The 22,752-nt window shown below is 38.8% G+C and overlaps 1 protein-coding gene across 1 annotated transcript in view; it reads left to right on the top strand.

The window, feature by feature from the left end:
• The window catches only part of DCHS2 (dachsous cadherin-related 2), a 242,346-nt gene that overhangs the window by 169,395 nt on the left and 50,199 nt on the right, over positions 1–22,752 (top strand). The window contains exons 11-13 of the mRNA XM_042935252.1: positions 13,199–13,333; positions 13,543–13,752; positions 19,409–20,266. Of these exons, the coding sequence (XP_042791186.1) occupies positions 13,199–13,333; positions 13,543–13,752; positions 19,409–20,266 (1,203 nt within the window). The remainder of the gene's footprint in view (positions 1–13,198; positions 13,334–13,542; positions 13,753–19,408; positions 20,267–22,752) is intronic.

Consider the following 22,752-nt stretch of genomic DNA (forward strand, 5'->3'; position numbering starts at 1 on the left):
ATTTAAAAAAAATAATGCTGAAAATTACAGTGAAGTGTTTGCCATTGAAAGCATATGCCAATTTTACCCATCTGAGTTCATACAAATTGCTTGATAAGCTCATCTTTTTACCTTTTGCATATATATATTTTTATTATAGAAGATTCAGACATACATTATAATTGGACATCTGTATACGCTACAAAGTGGTTACTCCCGCAAATCTAGTTACCATCTGTCACTCTACAATTGACATTTTTTTACCCCTTTCACCCATCCCCAACCGCCTTCCCCTCTGGTGACCACCAGTCTATTCTCTGTATCTATGAGTTTCTCTTCACTTCATTTTGTTCCTTTTGTTTTTAGATTCCACATGGGACTGAATCATAGGGTATCAGACCTTCTCCTTCTGACTTATTTCACTTAGTATAATATCCTCAATGTCCAAAGGTCCAACCATGTTGTTACAAATGGCAAGATTTAATTCTTTTTTATGACTGAGTAGTGTGTGTGTGTGTGTGTGTGTGTGTGTGTATCACATTTTTTAATACATTCATCCATTGATAGACATTTATGTTGCTTACATATCTTGGCTATTTTTTTTTATTTTTTTTTTAACGTTTATTTATTTTTGAGACAGAGAGAGACAGAGCATGAACAGGGGAGGGGCAGAGAGAGAGGGAGACACAGAATCTGAAACAGGCTCCAGGCTCTGAGCTGTCAGCACAGAGCCCGACGCGGGGCTCGAACTCACAGATCGTGAGATCATGACCTGAGCTGAAGTCGGATGCTTAACCGACCAAGCCCCCCAGGCGCCCCAATCTTGGCTATTTTAAATAATGCTTTAGTGAACATAAGGGTACAAGTGTATTTTGAAATTAGCATTTTCATTTTCTTTGGATAAATACCCAGTAGTGGAATAGCTGGATCATGCAGTAGTTCTATTTTTAATTTTTTGAGGACTCTCCATGATGGTGTTTTCCATAGTGGCTGCACCAATTTATATTCCCACCAACAGTGTGTGAGTATTTTCTTTTCTCCACATCCTATCCAACACTTGTTATTTTTTGATAATAGCCATTCTAACAGATATGACATGACATATCATTGTAGTTTTGATTTGCATTGCCCTAATAATTAGTTATGTTGAACATCTTTTTATGTGGCTGTTGGCCACCTACGTGTCTTCTTTGGAAAAACGTTTATTCAGATCCTCTGCACTTTAAAAAATCATGTTGTTTGTTTTTTGTTGTTGAGTTTGAGTTCTTTATATATTTTGGATATTAACCCCTATCAAATGCATGATTTGCAAATATCTTCTCCTGTTCAGGAGGGTGTTTTTTTGTTTTGATGATGGTTTCCTTTATATGCGGAAGCTTTTTAGTTTGATGTATTCTCATTTGTTAATTTTTGCTCTTCTTTCCCTTGACTTTGGAATCTGATCCACAAGAACATCACTAGGACTTATGTCACAAAGTTTACCACCTGTGTTTTCTTCTAGGAATGTTATGGTTTTAGGTTTTACATTCAAGTGTTTAATTCATTTTGAGTTAATTTTTGTATTTGGTGTAAGATAGTGGCCCAGTTTCATTTTTTTTGTATGTAACTGACTAGTTTTCTCAACACCATTTATTTAAGAAACTGCTCTTTCCCCATTGTATATTCTTAGCTTCTTTTTCATAACTTAATTGTCCATGTATTGTGTGGGTTTGTTTCAGGGCTCTTGATTCTGTTCCACTGATCTCTGTGTCTGTTTCTGTGCCAGTCCCATACTGTTTTGATTACCGTTGCTTTGTCGTAGGAAATCGGGGGGCATGACACCTCCAGCTTTGTTCTTTCTCACGATTGCTTTAGTCATTTGGGATCTTTTGTGGTTCCATACAAATTTTAGAATGATTTGTTCTACTTCTATGAAACATGCCTTTGGACTTTTGATAGGAATTGCATTGAATATGTGGATTGCTTTGGAAAGTATTGATATTTGAACAATATTAATTCTTTCAATCCATGAATGAGCCAACCTTTTAAAGTTCACCTTTGTATATAGCAAGTGGCATTACATAATCCGTATAATTAAAAAAAAATTTTTTTTAATGTTTATTTTTGAGAGAGATAGAGACCGAGTGCAAGCGAGGGAGGGGCAGAGAGAGAGGGAGACACAGAATCTGAAGCAGGCTCCTAGCTTTCAGGACAGAGCCTGAGGCGGGGGCTTGAACTCGAAAACCGTGAGATCATGACCTGAGCTGAAGTTGGACGCTCAACCAACGGAGCCACCCAGGCGCCCCATCAGTATAATTTTTTTAACAAAAATTGTAATAGATATGTCCATGGTAATATTAGTATTAACAGTAGCATTTTCTTCCCAAATTGTTCATCCAAGGGGTAAAAGATAGACTTCCTTGAGCTTTTAAACTACATTGTATACCATTTTAGATGCTTTGCCCCTTGGGAAAACATCATCTTTTAATGAAATGCATTTTGCATAAATCTGTATATGATGCTGCAAAAACTTTCTTTTCAAAGACTAACCTAATTTTCTCTCTTTTGACCAGAATGGGGCAGTATGATCACAGAATTACTCTTACTATGCTCAAGGACACAGGGCTGGAGTGTGGTACCAATTCTTCCTCCCAACTTGTACTTATAGAATTTATTTAGCACATTTTTGGCAGTATGGTCTTAAGGGTGATAGAAACAATGGAAAATATACATAAGCGTTGTGTTTCACAATAGTTCAATAAAGTTCTCTTAGAATGCTCTCTGGTGTAAATTGAGCAACATAGGGCCCTGAGCAACACAAAAACTACTTCCCAAAGTTCACAGACATATGCTGAACATGTCACCGATGTGAATCCATGCAATCATTAGGAGTCATTACTCATCAGCAATTATTAAAATATATAAAATGCTTCCTCTTCTTGACCTTACTTTACCTTACTAATTTTAGTTTTGGTAATGGACACTGCTAAGGAATCTCTTGCTTCAATGTAAGAAGAGAGAGAAAAGCATTTCTCTCAAATTTTTACATGTATCAACTAAAACTGATGATCATAAATATGCATTCCACTTTTTACTGTCAGGGTGCCTACTGTTGGTGTTATTTTCTTTTAGAATAAACCTGTTACTTAAACTGAATTGAAGACTTCGTTATGCCAAAGGTTATGGTTTGCTGGATGGAGAATTTAGATGCAAAATTTTTGTTTTTCTGGCTTTGCATTGATGGATGTTTGAAATACACATTAGCATCTTCATGAGTCTCAGGCACCTTGACATGTTCTGGAGACCATTTTGGCTTACTGTTAATCTCAGTGTTTTTAATGAGGCCAGATTTGTTAAGCAAGTGCGTTTGAATGTATTTTCCCTCAACCTTTTGTTGTTTTTGTTTTTTGGTTTTTGTTTTTTATCTTTGCTTGTTGGTTTAAAACAATGAAAAAGAATTATGCATAAGAACTAGATGACGTAGTCAAGATTTTAACATAACTGGCATCACATTGGAATTTATGAATGGTTTACTTTTTAGTATGTATTTTTAAAAAATAGGATAGCGTTACTTAATACTAGAAAGCTTAACATATGTTTTTAAAATTGTAAGCCTACAGTGTTGTTTGGCCTTCAAAACCCATGGGACTTCGAGCCCTGCATGTTTATGATGTATGACTCACACTAGTACTAACAGGAGTTTTTTCATGTATTAAAAGGGAAAAACAACTACCAGGTTTTAACTAAGATATTAAAACTGCTACAGCTTTGGTACCACCAACAAGAGTTCTATTGTTAAGGAGAAAAGATTTACCCCTGGGGGCGCCCCTCCCCTATTCCCTGGAGAAAGGGTGCCCCGGCTAGGGCAGATGAATCTCGCCTGCTGATATATTTGCTCAATAGTGGTGAATACAAGATCATTTCACAGCACGTTGCCATGCAAAAAATGTCAAATTCTATAATGAGATTTTATTCTCTATTCCATAAAAAAACTGTACGGTGGACCCTTGACCAACGTGGGGATGAGGAGTGCTGACTGCCCCTCACACAGTCAAAAACCCACGTTTAACTTTTGAGGCTCCAAAAACTTAACCACTGGTAGCCTGCAGTTGACCAGAAGCCTTACTGGTAATGTAAACAGTCAATGAACACATGTTTTGTAGATTATATGTATTCTATACTATATTCTTACAACAAAATAAGCTAGAGACAAGAAAATGGTTTTAGGAAAATCAGAAGGAAGAGAAAATAAATTTACAGTACTATACTGTATTTATAAAAAAAATGTACATGAATTCGCGTAGTTCAAATCGTGTTGTTCAAGGGTCAGCTGTATTCTCTGTCTGAGTTTATTTGGAATTAACTCTGGATCTGATTTCCTGAAAAATGTCTTGTGCTGGATTACAACTTCACACGACAGCCTATACTTGGAGCGAGGGAGAAACACTGCCATGACAGTATTTCATCTGTTTCGTTGACTCTAAAACAGCATTCATTGTAAAATGCATCTAACTTCAGAAATATTCAAATGTGGGGGAAAATAAGCCTTAAAATTAATGAAATAGTAAGCATGAAAAAAAAAAGAATAAGAACCACTTATAATTTTCCTCACCCAGAGACAATCACTATTAAAACTTTGATTTAGTCTTATTTAATGCAGGGAATTGTCATTGTCTAATTATTTACTCGTCTCTCTGCCCTTTAGGCTGGGAACTTCTCATGGATTCAGGGCATGTTTTATTCACTTTTATCCCAGGTCCCTAACGTAGTGCAAGCTAAGACATAGTAGCTCAGTAAAGATTTTGACTCTGTGATTTGAGAAACTGGAACATCTGTAAAATAACCTGCTTCAAGTTGCCTTCACTCTTCAGAATTCATTCATTTGTTTATTCAATTCAATCAGTCAGGCATGATCCTATTTTGCTTTAGAAATGTCTGACTTGGGTGGGCATTCTATGGTTGAGGAGTTCCATGACAAATGATCTTCCTAAAAAGTAAACCTGAAAATAACACTCCTATGGTCAGAATTCTTTATTAATTCCTCATGGTTTTGAGGATGAAGTTTTATTTTCTCTTGTTTAACAGCCAATCACTTTATGGAGTGACTCTAGCTTTCTTCTCTATCCTCAACTGCTATCCCTCTCCCACCCCTGACTCCAGGACAGGGCTCTGCAAACTTTTCTCTGTAAAGGGCAAGGTACTAAATATTTTAGGTTTTGAGGACCATGCAGTTTCTGTCACTCAACTCTGATGTCTCACCAAGACAGCAGCAACAGATAATACATAAAGAAATGAGAGCAGGTGTTTTTCAGCAAAACTTTACAAAAGTGGCCAGTAGTCTATAGTTTGCCGATGGGTGGTCTAATAAATACATCTAATTAAGACATCTAAGTTACTTGCTACTTTCTGCACATTAGATCCAGTTGTGATGTCATCAAAGTAGTGGTTCAGTATGATGTTCTATTGGATCCCAAGATGAGCAATATCTCTGCCAAGTAGACGATGGCCAATGGTGGAAGAGATTACATAGAGATATACTCTGTTGTTTCTGCTGGGTAAAAGCAAATCACTTTTTTTTAAAGTTTTTTTTTGTATGTAATTTATTGTCAACTTGGTTTCCATACAACACCCACTGCTCATCCCAACAGGTGCCCTCCTCAATGCCCATCACCCACTTTCTCCTCTCCCCCACCCCCCATCGACCCTCAGTTTGTTCTCAGTATTTAAGGGTCTCTTATGGTTTGCCTCCTTCCCTCTCTGTAACTTTTTTTCCCCCTTTCCCTCCCCCGTGGTCTTCTGTTGAGTTTCTCAGGATCCACATAGGAGTGAAAACATGTAATATCTATCTTTTTCTGCCTGACTTATTTCACTTAGCATAACACTCTCCAGTTCCATACACGTTGCTACAAATGGCCATATTTCATTCTTTCTAATTGCCAAGTAGTATTCCATTGTATATACAAACCACATCTTCTTTATCCATTTGTCAGTTGATGGACATTTCGGCTTTTTCCATAATTTGGCTATTGTTGAAGATGCTGCTATAAACATTGGGGTACAAGTGCCCCTATGCATCAGCACTCCTGTATCCCTTGGGTAAATTCCTAGCAGTGTTATTGCTGGGTCATAGGATAGATCTATTTTTAATTTTTTGAGGAATCTTCACACTGTTCTCCAGAGAGGCTGCTCAAGTTTGCATTCCCACCAACAGTGCAAGAGGGTTCCCGTTTCTCCACATCCTCACCAGCATCTGTAGTCTCCTGATTTGTTCATTTTAGCCACTCTGACCGGCATGAGGTGGTATCTCAGTGTGGTTTTGATTTGTATTTCCCTGATTAGGAGTGACGTTGAGCATCTTTTCATGTGCCTGTTGGCCATCTGGGTGTCTTCTTTAGAAAAGTGTATACTCATGTCTTCTGCCCATGTCTTCACTAGATTATTTGTTTTTCGGGTGTGGAGTTTGGTGAGTTCTTTATAGATTTTGGACACTAGCCCTTTATCCAATATGCCATTTGCAAATATCTTTTCCCATTCCATCAGTTGCCTTTCAGTTTTGTTGATTATTTCCTTTGCAGTGCAGAAGCTTTTTATCTTGATGAGGTCCCAATAGTTCACTTTTGCTTTTAATTTCCTTGCCTTTGGAGATATGTCAAGTAAGAAATTTCTGTGGCTGAGGTCAGAGAGCTTTTTTCCTGCTTTCTCCTCTAGGGTTTCGACTGCTTCCTGTCTCACATTCAGGTCCTTCATCCATTTTGAGTTTATTTTTGTGAATGGTGTAAAAAATGGTCTACTTTCATTCTTCTGCATGTTTTCTGTCCAGTTCTCCCAACACCATTTGTTAAAGAGACTGTCTTTTTTCCATTATGTCCAGTTCTCCCAGCACCATTTGTTAAAGAGACTTTTTTCCATTGGATGCTCTTCCCTGCTTTGTTAAAGATTAGTTGGCCATACATTTGTGGGTCCAATTCTGGAGTCTCTATTCTATTCCATTGGTCTATGTGTCTGTTTTTGTGCCAATACCATGCTGTCTTGATGATTATAGCTTTGTACTAGAGGCTAAAGTCTAGGATTGTGATGCCTCCCACTTTGGTCTTCTTCTTCAATATTACTTTGGCTATTCGGGGTCTTTTGTGGTTCCATACAAATTTTAGGATTGCTTGTTCTAGCTTTGAGAAGAATGCTGGTGCAATTTTGATTGGGATTGCATTGAATGTGTAGTTAGCTTTGGGTAGTATTGACATTTTAACAATATTTATTCTTCCAATCCATGAGCACAGAATGTTTTCCTATTTCTTTGTATCTTCTTCAATTTCCTTCATAAGCTTTCTATAGTTTTCAGCATACAGATCTTTTACATCTTTGATTAGGTTTATTCCTAGGTATTTTATGCTTCTTGGTACAATTGTGAATGGGATCAGTTTCTTTATTTGTCGTGCTGTTGCTTCATTATTAGTGTATAAGAATGCAACTGATTTCTGTACATTGATTTTGTATCCTGCGACTTTGCTGAATTCATGTATCAGTTCTAGCAGATTTTTGGTGGAGTCTATCGGGTTTTCCATATATAATATCATGTCATCTGCAAAAAAGTGAAAACTTGACTTCATCTATGCCCACTTTGATGCCTTTGATTTCTTTTTGTTGTCTGCTGATGCTAGAACTTCCAACACTATGTTAAACAACAGCAGTGAGAGTGGACATCCCTGTCGTGTTCCTGATCTCAGGGGGAAAGCTCTCAGTTTTTCCCCATTGAGGAGCTGTGGGCTTTTCATAAATGGCTTTTATGATGTTTAAGTATATTCCTTCTATCCTGACTTTCTCGAGGGTTTTTATTAAGAAACGATGCTGAATTTAAAAGCAAATCACTTCTGATTGTTTTTACAAGTTGGTATAGAGTATTTGTTCTCAGAAGATGGTCTCCAGGGTCAGGGCACCATCATTCACAGCCTCCAGAGGCCAATTAGCAGAGGGGCATTTAAAGGATGCTGGCATCCTTCTAACTGATATCTTTTCCAGAGTCTTTGTAAAGGAAGGTCCTCTGAACTCTTGGGAAATGTACTGAGAGTAGGGGTAGAGGGCTGGGTGGGCATGTCATACATGGCAAACCTGTCCTAACATTCCCAGTTCTTCAAGCTTTTCGAATCTTACTGTATAGTATGCAGAAGATGCGGCATCTCAACCTCAGTGAGGATAGGCCACTATTAAATCAGTCCATCAAAGAAACTGTCAAGAGACATAACTGTATGAATTAACACATGACACCAAGAATTCCAGCCTAAACCAAAATTGTGTTTTATTTTCCTGGGTCTCACATCCTCAGAGATGATTTCCACACATATTCCCCAGGTTTATTCTAATATAAATTAGAAAAATTGTGCCACTCTTTAGAAGTGGAGCCAGATTTGCACATGACTGCCTGCAATATGTTGGGATGACTGTACTTATAGGTCTTCATGTGAATAAACGTCTCCTTGCTAGAAGTTACCTGTTGTGTCTGCCACTCAGTTTGAGTCTGATCTTCAGGGAGATTAATTTTAGGGCTTGCAAGAAGCTTTCTGGTTTTTAGTTATGACTTGGCTGCAGGTTTAAAGCTTCAACTTGTAGTTTTCTTTCTGTAAGTTCCTAGTACAGTTCAGAAACAGCTATCTCACATCATACTCCTTTTTACTATCATACGGCCATTTGGTCCTCTAAGGAATTTGAGTCCTTTGATAGTAACTTCCTCATAATCGAATGCAGGTGATAATTTAATTGATTGTGCTATCACTGCAAGTCATGAACTACTAGTATCCTATTTCCCATGATCAAAGAACCCAGCACTGTATGCAAGGCCAAAGACATAACCAAACTCAGAATCCCTGATACCTGAGACCCATCCTGCTGCCAAGTTCTCTATCAGTCAGGTACAGCCAGGAAAACCAGAGATTATAATACAGGTGTTGGAAGGCTAAGTAAGCAAAAGGGAATCCAGAGATAACCCAGGAAAAATAACCATAGAAACATCTATCACCCCTAGAAGAGGTCAAGGTTATCAGAACCTAAAGAGAAAATTAAAGGGCCTTGCAGAGCCTGGCTCTGGGAGTGCCAGAAGATTGAAAGCCATGAGCAGTTACTACAGTAGATGAAATGACAGCGCTGACAGAGACAGCAAGCAAACAGAAGAGGGTCCCATCGCCTCTCCTTCTGACTTTCACTCTCCCTCTGGTGTCCCCTGGCAGCAGACCAGAGGATGGAGTCCATTGGCAAGACAAGACTGTGGCTTACAGATCTCCAGCCCCAGCATCATGGGGCAGAGCAGAGCAGGATGGATTTAGATCCAAGACAACAATAATTTCATAACTAATAGCCATGGAAAGAACTGAGAAAGGAGCATTCAGAGAGATCAGCAACTACTAAGACCTGACAGAAAGAAATGAAGCATGTTTGCAGAACAGAAGGGAAGCCAGCGGGGCCAGGAGCATAGCAGTGGAGTACGTGAGAAGAGGTTGGAGAAATAAGCAGAACCCATATAATGTGGGGCTTTGTAGACTGTACTGAGGTGTTTGGATTTCACTTTGAATGCATTCAAACATTTTTTCTTCTTTCTTACTTGTTAAATCCTATTCATCTTTAGAGGCTCAGCTTAGACGGAAGGCAACCATACTTTCCCAGCGATGTCTTATGTGGAATTGTAGTTGCTTGCTAACTTATCCTTGTGCCGTGCTATTCTGCAAGCACTGTGAGGAGAGAGAATTTGCCTTCCTGCTGGAAGTTATATTCTTAGCCCCTGGCATGGTACCTTAGCATCTACTGTCACTCTCTGTATATGTTTATTTAATGAGGTAATGAAAAACTGTCTACCTCGGGTGAGTCTTCCCTGATCCACTTCCTCAGTGATTTCATATTTTCTATGACACTGTCTATAATTCATTGATATAATTGCTTGCCCCACTAGAGGGAAAGTTTTAGAACCAAGATAATTACTTATTATTCAAGGGTATCTTTCCAGTGCCTCGCACTCAGTATACGTGCATATGTGTAATGAACACGTGAATGAGTGAACACACAAATGAATGAATGAACACATGAATGAATGAGACAACCAAAGACCTGAAGCTCAATGCAGACACATGGATGTCATCTGCATATGGGTAAAAAGTTGAAGACAGTGGATTGGGAAAGAGGTGGGATGAATTCCTTCCTCCACCATCTTTTTTGTCTCTCCCTCTCATCTGTTTCACTTTGTTCCTTCTTTTCCATCTTTTTTTTTAATATGAAATTTATTGTCAACTTGCTTTTCCATCTTTTTAAACATCAGTGAGCAATATCTGAAGCCACAGAGAAGAAAAATCAGATAAAAACTAAAATAACCAGTAAATTTTATAACCAGAAGGTCTTGGTGACTGTAGAAAGAATAGCTAGGTATGACATTTTCAAGCTAGCTGCAGAGAACGGATAGCATTTTTAAAATAAGCTTAGCTATAATGAGAAGGAAAAATATCTTGATTCCTCTAGACAGAGAAGAATATAATTTAAGGGAAATAATTAATGAGAAAGACTAGAAATGAGGAAAATTCCTAAAAGGAGCACTGGAAGGATTACTCTTGCCATTGAAACAGAAACCAGGAGTTAGAGTTGAGTGTAGACGCAGAAAGTTGAGGGAGTGCTTTCCTGATGCCTTCATTTTCTCTGGGAAATATGACAGAAAGCCATCTGTGGAAGTGAGCCCAGAGGTGTTGGGTGGGAGACCTTGAATAGGAGAGGGATGACACAGGAGAGTTGGAAGGGGACTGCTGGATGATGATGACATTTCTGCAGCCTCAGTCTATGCTGTAGTGACATTTTCTTCCAGCCCCAGTTATCTGCTGGGTATCCAAGGAGGGCAGAGAGATGGTTGGAATGATGCTGGCTTAAGGCTTTGCTCGGCATCTTTGGCCAAAAGCCACCAGACTGAGGAAACTGTCACAGTTGTGAAAGTGATCATTCATGGGTCTGGGCTGGAGAGGGAAAGAACCGAATTGAGAGGGGTGTCTTGGAGAAATTAAGAGGTCACAGTGCTATAGGTCTTGAGGTCTAAGAGCAATATATGTATGTGTCCACACACACACACACACACACACACACACACACACACACACACACACACCTCTCACTAGGTGTATGTCATAAGTATACCACTGAATATCTTCAGATCCCTATTTCCAATATGGTTAGTAAGGTGATGAAATTAGACTGAATAATCTCTATTTTATTTTTATTTTCTTGGTGCTCACGTTTGATGATCCTGTGTTTCTTCTGGATGATTATAGGGTATAAGGTGGAAGAAGGAAGGCACTAATTAAATTCTAAAAGAACCATATTTTAAAGTTATTTCACATAATTTCAGTTATGAAGGGTGTGAATTTGGGAGTGTGAAATGTATGTAAAAAATGTATGTATGCAAACTATAGGTATAAATAAGAATCTTGTTTATCCTTCATAATATACTAGGAGGATTAAAGGTGAATGGCTTGTTGTCTCAGGAATCAAAGTTATATAGGATAATGGAAATAATAAAATCTGAAAGTTTCTAAGAAGTCAGGAAAATATTGGGTACAATGGTAAGGCACACTACAAAATAATGGGAACAATGGGAGGAAGAGAAAATATAAAGAATTGAGTTTAAACATTTTCTGGGTTTGACAAGTGTTGGGAATTAAAATGTTAAACATTTTAAATAAAGATTAAAATAATATATAATGCAGGGTATAACATAATGTATAATGTATGATAAAATCCTGTAAATGAGTGAATTGATTTCAAAAATAAAGGGTCCAAAATTAAATGGTGCTGTTCTCCATGTCAACTCCCTGAAGGCAGAGGCCGCAGCTGTTTGATTCACCATTGACTCTTGGGCCATTAGGTGTCACACTATGTGACACCATACAGTGACACCAGATGGTATACACCATTTTCATAATGTACTAAGAGATAGACAGAAATAATACATTCAGCCCGGAATTTTTAGAATTTTTGTCTTGGCTACAGAAGAGAGATTATGTGATCATTAGGAGACCAAAGTAGTCTCCAGGATTATTAAATAATCATTAGTGGAATAATAAGCCTAATGTCTACTGATAGAATGGTATTTTGGGGGGACCTCTGACCATACCATATCAAACCTATTGATTGTATCTTATTAGACTTTATTTTCTCTTAAGGCCATTAAAATGCCTGCAGACTATGTCAAATATCCTTTCCCTTTCGAGTGACATAGTACATTTATTCTTACATAAAACTGGCCTTATATTCCACTCCCTCCAGCACTCAGTCCTATGTTATAGCCTCTAGACCATAGTGGAATGAAAATTTTTAAGATTGGCAAGATGGAAATTTGTAATTGAAGTTTTTTGGTGTTGTTGTTAAGGCCAAAGAATAGTATTTCATCTTTTATTGAAGTATAAAATCATATACTCTAAGTACTATGTCTGCTCCTAGATTCTTGTCAGTTTAGAAAGAAGATAGGAAAATAATTAAACGGAACTTGTATAAGGGGCAAATAAGCTACAACAGCCTGGGATAAACTCATTAAGTTAATGGTATGAATGATCTTCATAATCAATGATGGAGATGATGTAATACTTTTCTTAGGGAAGAAATGAAACCCCCCAAATTGGGAAACATTATTTTCAAAATGCATGATAACATGATACCACATTTCTCACTCCAAATAGGAGACTGAATGCTAAGTAAAAAAAAACAAAACAAAAATATGCATATAAGCAAGTCTACATGCTTTCCTCCTGTACTGGAGAATAAACAAAATACCATAACTGAGCACAAGTTTTTAAATAGACGGTTGATCTAAAGAAATTGTCATTTGGCTCTCAAGCTTATAATTATGTCATTAAATCACAATCAGGGGTGTTAGAAGGAGTAATTAGGAATATATTGTAGGGTTGCGCACTCATAAGAAATCTTTTATGAGAGGGAAAAAATCTTAAGCATTCACTGTGGGGAAGTCTCCTAAGACTTTTGAAAATCAAGCATTTCAGCCCATGAGGCTTTTATTTAGCAAGAACAGCCGAAAGAGGGGTGTGTGTGTGTGTGTGTGTGTGTGTGTGTGTGTGTGTTTTGGATGTTTTACCTTAATTTGAAGGCTGTTTAAGTGTCTTGCCTTTTTCATCTATGGCCTGACATGTTCACAGGAAAAAGAATAAGAAAACAGATGACTGGTTTCCAAAGGGATAATTACTAAGTTTTTCTTTCTATTTTTCTTAAGGAATCAATTCCAAGTTTCAGTTTGAAATCATGCCAGGTGCTTCATCTGGGTTGTTCAAGATAAATCCTGACACTGGAGAGGTAGTGACAACCACCACACTTGACAGAGAAGTTCAGGAAGTTTTCACCCTTCGAGGTAAGGGATCCCTGGACGATGGAAAACAAACAAAAACAAGCAGCAGGAGGGTAGTGGTGACATTTTACATTTCTGCAGAGTGTCTTGAAATAAAATGCGCTTGACCCAGTGCTACCCAGGTGGTTTGGTCTGATGCAGTCTGGTTGGGGCAGTGTATGCTAGGCATGAATTCACGGCCACAATCTGTGTTCTCTTTTATTTCACATCAGTACTTGTGCGAGATGGGGGAGTCCCTTCGTTATCTGGCACCACCACGATTCTCTGTACTGTGGAAGATGAAAATGATCACGCACCAGAGATTATTGTCCCCAGTTATAGCATTGAGGTTCTGGAAAACCAAGAGCCAGGGGTTGCCTACACTATTTTGGCTTCTGATATGGATGCTGGTGATAATGGAGCTGTCAGGTATCATATAATTGGTAAGTATTTTCTTTTTTAAAATTCTCCTCAGGACACTGCCCGAGTTGACACACTGGTGATTATTCTGTATTTGGTGTTTATCGCAGTGTCTTTAGAAAACACACCAAGAGCTGTTTGGTGCCGTGTGTGCCCTTTCCACAGACACCATGAACCGACGGCCTCCGAATTCTTAAATCTCCCCTCAACGACACTTGTGAATTTTTCTTTTTTAAAAACATTTTTTTAAGATTTTTTTTTTTTTGAGAGAAAGAGAGAGAGACAGAGTGCAAGTGGGGGGAGGGGCAGAGAGAGAGGGAGACACAGAATCTGAAACAGGCGCCAGGCTCTGAGTGGTCAGCACAGAGCCCGACTTAGGGCTCAAACTAATGAACCATGAGATCATGACCTGAGCCACAGTCCGACGCTTAACCGACTGAGCCACCCAGGTGCGCCCCTCTTGTGAATTTTTCTATACTAGTGGATGTGCAGATGGAACATATAACTTTATTCCATTTTTGTGTCTTTCAGATGATCGCTAATGTTTTTATTATTTTGAGCCATCAAGAATTTTGTCATGCCCTTCTTTTTAAAAAAAAAATTTTAAAGTTTCTTCTTGAGAGAGAGAGAGAGAGACAGAGTGTGAGCAGGGGAAGGGCAGAGAGAGGGAGACACAGAATCCAAAGCAGGCTGTAGGCTCTGAGCTGTCAGCACAGAGCCCCACACAGGGCTCAAACTCACAAACTGCAGGATCGTGACCCAAGCCAAAGTCAGATGGTTAACGGACTGAGCCACCCAGGCACCCTTGTCAGGTCCTTCTTAAATGGAGGCTAGAACAGACAGAGACAGTTCCCAGATCTGAATATCGGTGTAACACTTAAGATCTACACTTATGATAAAAATCTGTAAGAACTTCTACTAGAAGATAATTTTGTGATATCGCTCCCTTTGGATCAGAAACAAAGATCTCTGGCAGAATAATGGTAGCATTTGTATGGAGAGAGCTGCATCTTATTCATTTAAGAGAAAAAGTGATTGAAGAATCTGATTTCTGGGAGGTGTCGGAGTGCACATAGAATATGAGTTGAGGAGAGAGAGGAATGCTTCAGAGACTACATCTTATAGAGGAAACCACTTTCAGATCTTTCGATCTTGTAAAAGCAGTTTTGGAACTAGCTTCTGAAAGCTATCACTCTTTATTTGCTAAAAATTCTAGGACCAGTCGCATTTTCTATATACCACCATTTTACTCCAAAATGAGAATAGCTTTATTTCCTTTTTGCCTGATTATAAGAATGATACGTGATTGGTATAGGATATATATACAGATTTATGGAGAACCAAAGTAGTAACACACAAAATTTTTGTCTTGCTGAGATAACCCCTTTACTATTTTGAAAAGTGCTCTCCCATGAACCTTGTGAATGGAGACATCAATTTTACATATATTGGACAATTTATATATGCTATTTTGCTACCTCATTTTTAAACTCATTTTTAACATACTGTTTGAACCTTTCGGATGAGTAAATAGACATATATGTTAGCATTTCTAATGATGTTTCCTCTTATCGCATATGTATAATATCACTTATTTCATCCATTCCCTTTTATGGTCTTTGAGGTATTGACCACAATAGCAGTCTTATTATAAAAATGCTACCGTTGAACAAAACTTGCTTAATTATTTCTTTATGATAAATGTAAGTAGAGTTATCACGTTCAAGGGCATATATATTTTAAATGTTTACATGCAATGTCATATTTCATCCTGAAGAACAATACCCTTTCAAACTAACTTGTTTAAGTGAGCCCCATTTTCTTCTTTCCTACCCATTGCATTGAGTCCTTTCCTTCTATAAACTCCACTTGTTCTCTGGGACTTCCCAAACAATCTGTGATTAAGGACCAGAGTTGGATTTTTTTTAAATTTCCGATCTGTTGTGCACTGAAACTTTTGTTAAATACAATAAATATGAATGACTGTGAGGAAAGAAAAGGCATAGCCCCATTTTTTAAAAATCTATTTGTGCAGATGTAAAATTATTTTGTCAAGTGGCGGTAAGATTTTCTAAATGGTTGCTCTCAAATTCTGTGCTTGTCTTCTTGAGCACTGATAACAAACAATCCCCAGATTGCCACTTGTCCCCTCTCACTGCATCAGGGACTTTTTTTTTCTCATTGGCTTTTTCCCATACTGTCAAAATTTCCCCTTCCACTTGTTTTTCCCATCAGTATTTACCAGCCTTTTTTGTCTTGAAGACACACATCTTCCCTCAGGTGTGTGTCCCTTCTCACTCTCTTTTCCTTCATAATCAAGCTTCTTAAAAATCATTGGCTTCTCAGTGTGGAGGTTCCTCAGAAAATTAAAAATAGACCTACCCTATGACCCAGCAATAGCACTGCTAGGAATTTATCCAAGGGATACAAGAGTACTGATGCATAGGGGCACTTGTACCCCAATGTTTATAGCAGCACTCTCAACAATAGCCAAATTATGGAAAGAGCCTAAATGTCCATCAACTGATGAATGGATAAAGAAATTGTGGTTTATATACACAATGGAATACTATGTGGCAATGAGAAAAAATGAAATATGGCCTTTTGTAGCAACGTGGATGGAACTGAAGAGTGTGATGCTAAGTGAAATAAGCCATACAGAGAAAGACAGATACCATATGGTTTCACTCTTATGTGGATCCTGAGAAACTTAACAGAAACTCATGGGGCAGGGGAAGGAAAAAAAAAAAAAAAAAAAGAGGTTAGAGTGGGAGAGAGCCAAAGCATAAGAGACTGTTGAAAACTGAGAACAAACTGAGGGTTGATGGGGGGTGGGAGGGCGGGGAGGGTGGGTGATGGGTATTGAGGAGGGCACCTTTTGGGATGAGCACTGGGTGTTGTATGGAAACCAATTTGACAATAAATTTCATATATTAAAATAAATAAATAAATAAACAAATAAATAATAAAAAATAAATAAATAAATAAACTTAAAAAATAAATAAATAAATAAATAAAATATACAGTTTTTTACTGTAGAAAATTGATACAGAAAAATAAGCTGAAGAAAATGATTCAACCTTAATACCGTAAAAAAATAAACAGGAAAAAAAGGATTCAACTGTAATACCACTCTTAATAAAGAATTTTTGTCCTTAAAAAAAAAAAAAAAAAAAATCATTGGCTTCTCTCTGGTTTCTGACCTTACCTTTGCTTTCACTTCTTATCCTGCTACCGTGTGTTCTACTGAAACTACCCTTGCAGAGAGACGCTTGGGATCTTGTTGCTAAATCCAGCGGATCTTTTCACTTCTTAATTTGCTTGTCCTGCTTTTGTGCCTTTGCACACCCCGCCCTGGACACTTGGCCCCACCTTGACTTCAGAAGGTCACTTTCTCCTGATCCTTCATGTCCTTTCTAGACAAGCCTTTCCAATGTCCTTGTGCTGCGGGTGGTCTTCTGACTTATTGAAGTTTCCATGGTGTTTGGTGCTTAGTATTTTTTTTTTTTACTTTCTTCATAGACATACTCTCACTGAGTCATTGCATCCAATCCCTGTCTTCAGCTACCACTGCCCCCCTATATCTCCCTATCTTTATCTGCATTCTATGTCTTAACCCCATTAAAGGACATGTTTTTAAGTAAAATAATGACTTTCATACAAATATAAAATTAACAACTGCCAAAGATTTTTTTAAAGTCATGATTAATGAGCAAAACAAAAAGATGTTAGAATTGTTCCAAGAAGAATTCTTATTTTTAGCTTATTCATTTTTGTGAGAGAGAGAGAACCCTCACTCGCAAGCGAGTGGGGGAGGGGCAGAGAGAGAGAGGAAGAGAGAGGATCCCAAGCAAGGCTCTGCACTGTCAGTGTCAAAACCAAGCTTTGACATTGCTGCCCAGGCTTCTTCCTAAAACAGAAGTGTGACTCATGATCCTTTCCTGTCTAAAACCCTTCAGGGCTCCCTACGGATGTTAAGGTAGACTCCTCAGCAGTATACACAGGGCGCTTCATGATTTAACCCTCTCCTTCTCTCCTAAATTCATGTCTTCCCAGCTGCCAGCCCTCTCTCTGCCCTCTGTTTGCAAACACCCAGGGAACCCTGTGTTCTAGTTACACTAGAACATTTGCAGCTATTAACTTCTCATAGTTGTAAGACTTCCTTCAGGCTCCAAATTGTTTCACCTCAAAGACCCAGTCCTCATGCCCAACGGCATCACACTACCAATGTGGAATGCTTCCTTCAGGCTCTCTCCTCTACCTACAACCCTTTAGCCTGGCCCCTTCCTCTTTAGGGATCAGTTGTGATCTCACTCTCTCCAGTTGTTCCCGCTCAGCCAAACAGAGGACTGTGTGCCCTTCGTCTCCTTCTCAGCGCCCTGTGCATATGATTTTCACACCACACTTTGATGTCCCGGTACTGACCCAAATTCCTCCTGCACTGTAATTCTTGGAGACTGGGATCATGGCTTACTCTCCTCATATTCCCAGTATCCAGCACATGCTTGGCATGTGGCAGGTTCTCCTTAAATGTCTGCTGAGTGAATGAATCATTTTATCAACTACAAATGCCACAGAAATGTAGGTTTGTCGGATCACCCCTATGTGTGGTACAAATTACTTGTGTGTTATGAATAAAATGCAAATGCAAGTCTCTTCTCCTCAGCCCCTAGCTGTTGTTCTTTTGAATGCTGTTCTACTTCTTCCCCATAGACCCCTGGCAGATGCTAGTAAATCCTCACACTGTTTGGAATAGTGAGCCTCATCCAAGAATGTGCCCTTCATCCAAGATATTGCCGGAAAGTCGTGGAACTATATTTTTCCTGACTAAAAGTTATTTATTTATTCTGAGAGACAGAGAGAGCACAAGCAAGGGAGAGGCAGAGAAAAAGAGAGAGAGGGGAAGACAGAATCCCAAGCAGGCTCCGTACTATCAGTACAGAGCCCGACATGGGGCTCAAACTCACAAACCATGAGATCATGACCTGAACTGAAACCAAGAGTCAGAGGCTTAAGCAACTGAGCCACCCAGGTGTCCCATTGTTGTTTTATCTCAATGAAAACATATACTTTAATCAGAGGAAAAATATATGAATATAAAAAGTTGTAGATGCAGACACAAAAATTCATACTCTTGCAAATCAAGTCAAAGCAAGTAAATTATTTTTTTAAGTTTATTTATTTAGAGAGAGAGCAAGCAGGAAGAGGGGCAGAGAGAGAGGGAGAGAGAAAGAATCTCAAGCAGGCTCCACACTGTCAATACAGAGCCTGACATGAAGCTCAAAACCATGAACTGTAAGATCATGACCTGAGCTGAAGTCAAGCATCGGACACTTAACTCATTGAGCCACCCAGGCCCCCCTCTAATTATTGATTGAATTAAGATAGATATTGAATTATATTATTTTGTTTATCCCCTGATAAAAGAAGCTTCATGAGGGTGGGGACTCTATCATGTTCACTGTTGTATCCTCCATACTTACAAAACTGCTAGGATGAATAATCATGAAATAAATATTTGTTGAATGCATGAATCCTGCATATATCTCATCATATACATGAATGATATATGTAGCACATATACGTATGAATCATATGTGTATGTATATATAGCCAGCAAAGGGCTGCTACTTCTTCAATTCGAATGGATTTTGAATTTGTATTTGTTTCCTTTCGTAGATGGGAATACCGATGAATACTTTGCTATTAATGAAACATCAGGAGACCTCTCAACCACTCGCGCTTTGGACCGGGAGCAAGTCAGCAACTTTACCTTAGTCATCCTGTGTTCTGACCTAGGGGATCCACCGAGGAGCTCTCTGGTGCAGTTGCAGGTTAGAGTTTTGGATGACAATGACCATGGCCCTTCCTTCCCCACGCTGCATTACCAGGCCTCCGTGAGAGAAGATGCTGAAGTGGGGACAGTGGTTCTGGTACTATCTGCTGTGGACAAGGACGAAGGTCTGAATGGGCAAACTGAGTATTTTCTGGAGGGTGAAGCTTCTGGTACATTCACCATTGATTCTGTGGCGGGTGCACTGAGAACCTGCCACGCCTTGGACCGAGAAGCCAGATCCCAACATACATTTCGGGCTGTGGCCAGAGACTGTAGTGTCCAGGGCTCGAGAAGCACCACAGTAATTATAAAAGTGCATGTCATGGATGTTAATGACAATGATCCGGTGTGGGAGCAGAACCCCTTTGAAATTTTTCTTTCCGCCCAGTCACCTCCTAACCAGACAACTGCCATTCTGACAGCCAGTGACCCCGACTTGGGACCCAATGGAACTGTCATGTTTAGTTTTGCAGAGACCCAGTCGATGTTTTCTATTGATAAGTATACAGGAGAAGTCCAACTTCGGCACAACCCATCTTCAGAATATTTTCCAATCTGGCTGCAGTTAAAAGTTATGGACCAAGGCGTCCCAGCTAGGACAGCCACTGGCCTCTTAGTCGTTCACATGGAAGGAGAAGATAGAAAGATTTCCTTCAGCCACCCTCTGTATAAAGGGACTGTGACTGAAAATTGTGATGCAGGTGAGTGTCCCCTCAAGTTTTTGTATATTGCATCTGTCTGGGCAAAATGTTTAAAATGAAGGTTTATACAACAAGAGTGCTATTGCAGATTCAGTCATAAATTTCTGAGTTCAGCCAATTTTATTTTTTAAAATTTTGTCAGCGTTTATTTTTGAGAGACAGAGAGACAGAGCATGAGTGGGAGAAGGGCAGAGAGAGAGGAAGACACAGGATCTGAAGCAGGCTCCAGTCACTGAGCTGTAAGCATACAGCCCGACCCGGGGCTCGAACTCACAAACCATGAGGTCATGACCTGGGCCGATGTCAGATGCTTAACCGACTCAGCCACCCAGGCATCTCAGTATGCCAGTTTTCATCCATAGTACAGTATTAAAACAATACCTTCAATCAGGGCTCCTGGGTGGCTCTGTTGGTTAACTGTCTGACTCTTGGTTTCGACTCAGGTCATGATCTCACGGTTTGTGAGTTCAAGCCCTGGATGGGGCTCTGTGCTGACGGTAGGAAACTTGCTTGGGATTCAGTCTCCCTCCCTCTCTCTGCCCCTTCCCTGTACATGTGTGCTCTCATTCTAAATAAATAAATAAACAAACTTAAAAAACAATACCTTCAAATATAGTAACACACACACACAAACCTTTAAAAACAACAAAGAGTGAAAATGCTGAAAAATAAATCATTTAGGGCTTTTGAAGTTTCAGTTAATTTAGGTTTACAATGTCAAAAATAAACCCTTTTATTTAAATGTATATGAATCCTCAACAAGTGTACATTTCCTAAAGTACTTTCTTAGAAGTACAGTAAAAGAGGAGGCATGTTGTGGTTAAATGCTTGAGCTCTGCCTGAGTTTAATTCCAAATTTAACCACCGTGCCTCCTTGGGCAGCTGAATCTCTCTGAGCCTCAGTTTCCTAACCCATAAATTAGGAATAATAATCATACCTACCTCATTAGGTTCTGGGAGCTGAATAAGCTAGTTCATGTAAAGCACTTAGAACAGTGTCTAATACATAGTAAGCATGTAATAAATAGAAACTGCTACTGCTAATATTATTACTTCATTTCGATAGGGTCAGCAGTGGCTTTCAAACAATGCAGTAATATCTGATCCTCAAAGAATTTGCGGCAGATAATACAGCTCAGCACAGGCTTCTGCGAACAGTAACTATTTTTCCTAATAATGCTGTTTGTTTTCAATTATTTCCTTACATTTATGCCATACTGGGAAGCATAAATAAAAATCAGTTTTAATTATCTTTCTATCCAAAAGTGAAAAGACTTCCTTACAGACAGTCATAAATTGAAAGACATTTGACTTGGATAATTTTATCTGACTAGAGAGTGCAGGGATGAATCTGCTGATTCTTTCCACCAACTGGGCAAAGCACACGGACTCAGAGGAGCTTAGCTGTTAAAGGTCTGCTGTGTGCTGTGCACCTGCTCGTGGCATTTGTGGTTTCCGTTTTGTCATTTTATCATGATTCAATTTCAATTTATCTGCACCTACCTACTATTTAAAAGGCACTCTGCATTTCTCTCATTTGATGTATTCATTTCATAGTGAAAATATCTATGTTACACATTTTATACTGCCTTCTCTATGAAAAGAGAATATTCAGCTTAATATTGAATATTAAATTAGGGTTGTTTTCAGTTGCAGATTATTAACTTGACTTTGGCCCTTTTTGGAATTATGGTTATTCCATAGATTGCTTCCACAGAAGGTCTCTTATTGATTCTAAACATAATTCACAGTAAATTGCAGTTTTCTGCATTAAAGGAAATAATAGTGACTTCCAAACTAAATCAGAAATTTGCAACATGTATTCTTATGTGTAATGAGACTTCCAAATAAGCGTTAAATGTTAAACAATATGAGATGCTCCTTAGAGCTATACTTCTATTACTCTTAAGAGGCATGCATTCCAACACCAGAGCAGAACCTGATGGAAAGTAAAGTTAGAATTTTCTAAATAATATAGCACAAAAACAATATGTTAATCTTAAAATTTATTTGATAAAATTACAGTATCTTTGAGCCCAGCCTTTGTCTGCAGTGCAAAAAGGAACATTTGTCTAAAAGCCCTTGGCACTTGGTCTTTCTGCTGCTACTTGAATGTTTCAGTGACTGAGAGTTTAGAAGGGTGGTTCTTGAAATTGGGTGTGAACCAAATGATCTGTAACCCACTCCTGAAGGATCTGCTTCATTAAGTTTGGGGTCCAGGAATTGTTTTTCACAAGCTCTGTGGGCAATTTGACTGCATGACAAAGTTGGAAAATCTCTTCCTTTGGAAAGTCATTCACACGTTGAACCTAGCTCTCCCTCTATCCATAGATAGATATCCTAGCTCTCCGTCTATCCATAAATCTAGTTCTTCCCTCTGGAGCACTCCTCTGCTGTACACAGTCACTCTTCATATATTTTATTTGCTCTTTCCACTAACGTTTTTAATTAGAGAAAGAGAGAATGAGAGAGAGATTGCATGAGCA

The sequence above is a fragment of the Panthera leo genome, chromosome B1, assembly GCF_018350215.1.
Source record: "Panthera leo isolate Ple1 chromosome B1, P.leo_Ple1_pat1.1, whole genome shotgun sequence".
Taxonomy (NCBI): Eukaryota; Metazoa; Chordata; class Mammalia; order Carnivora; family Felidae; genus Panthera; species Panthera leo.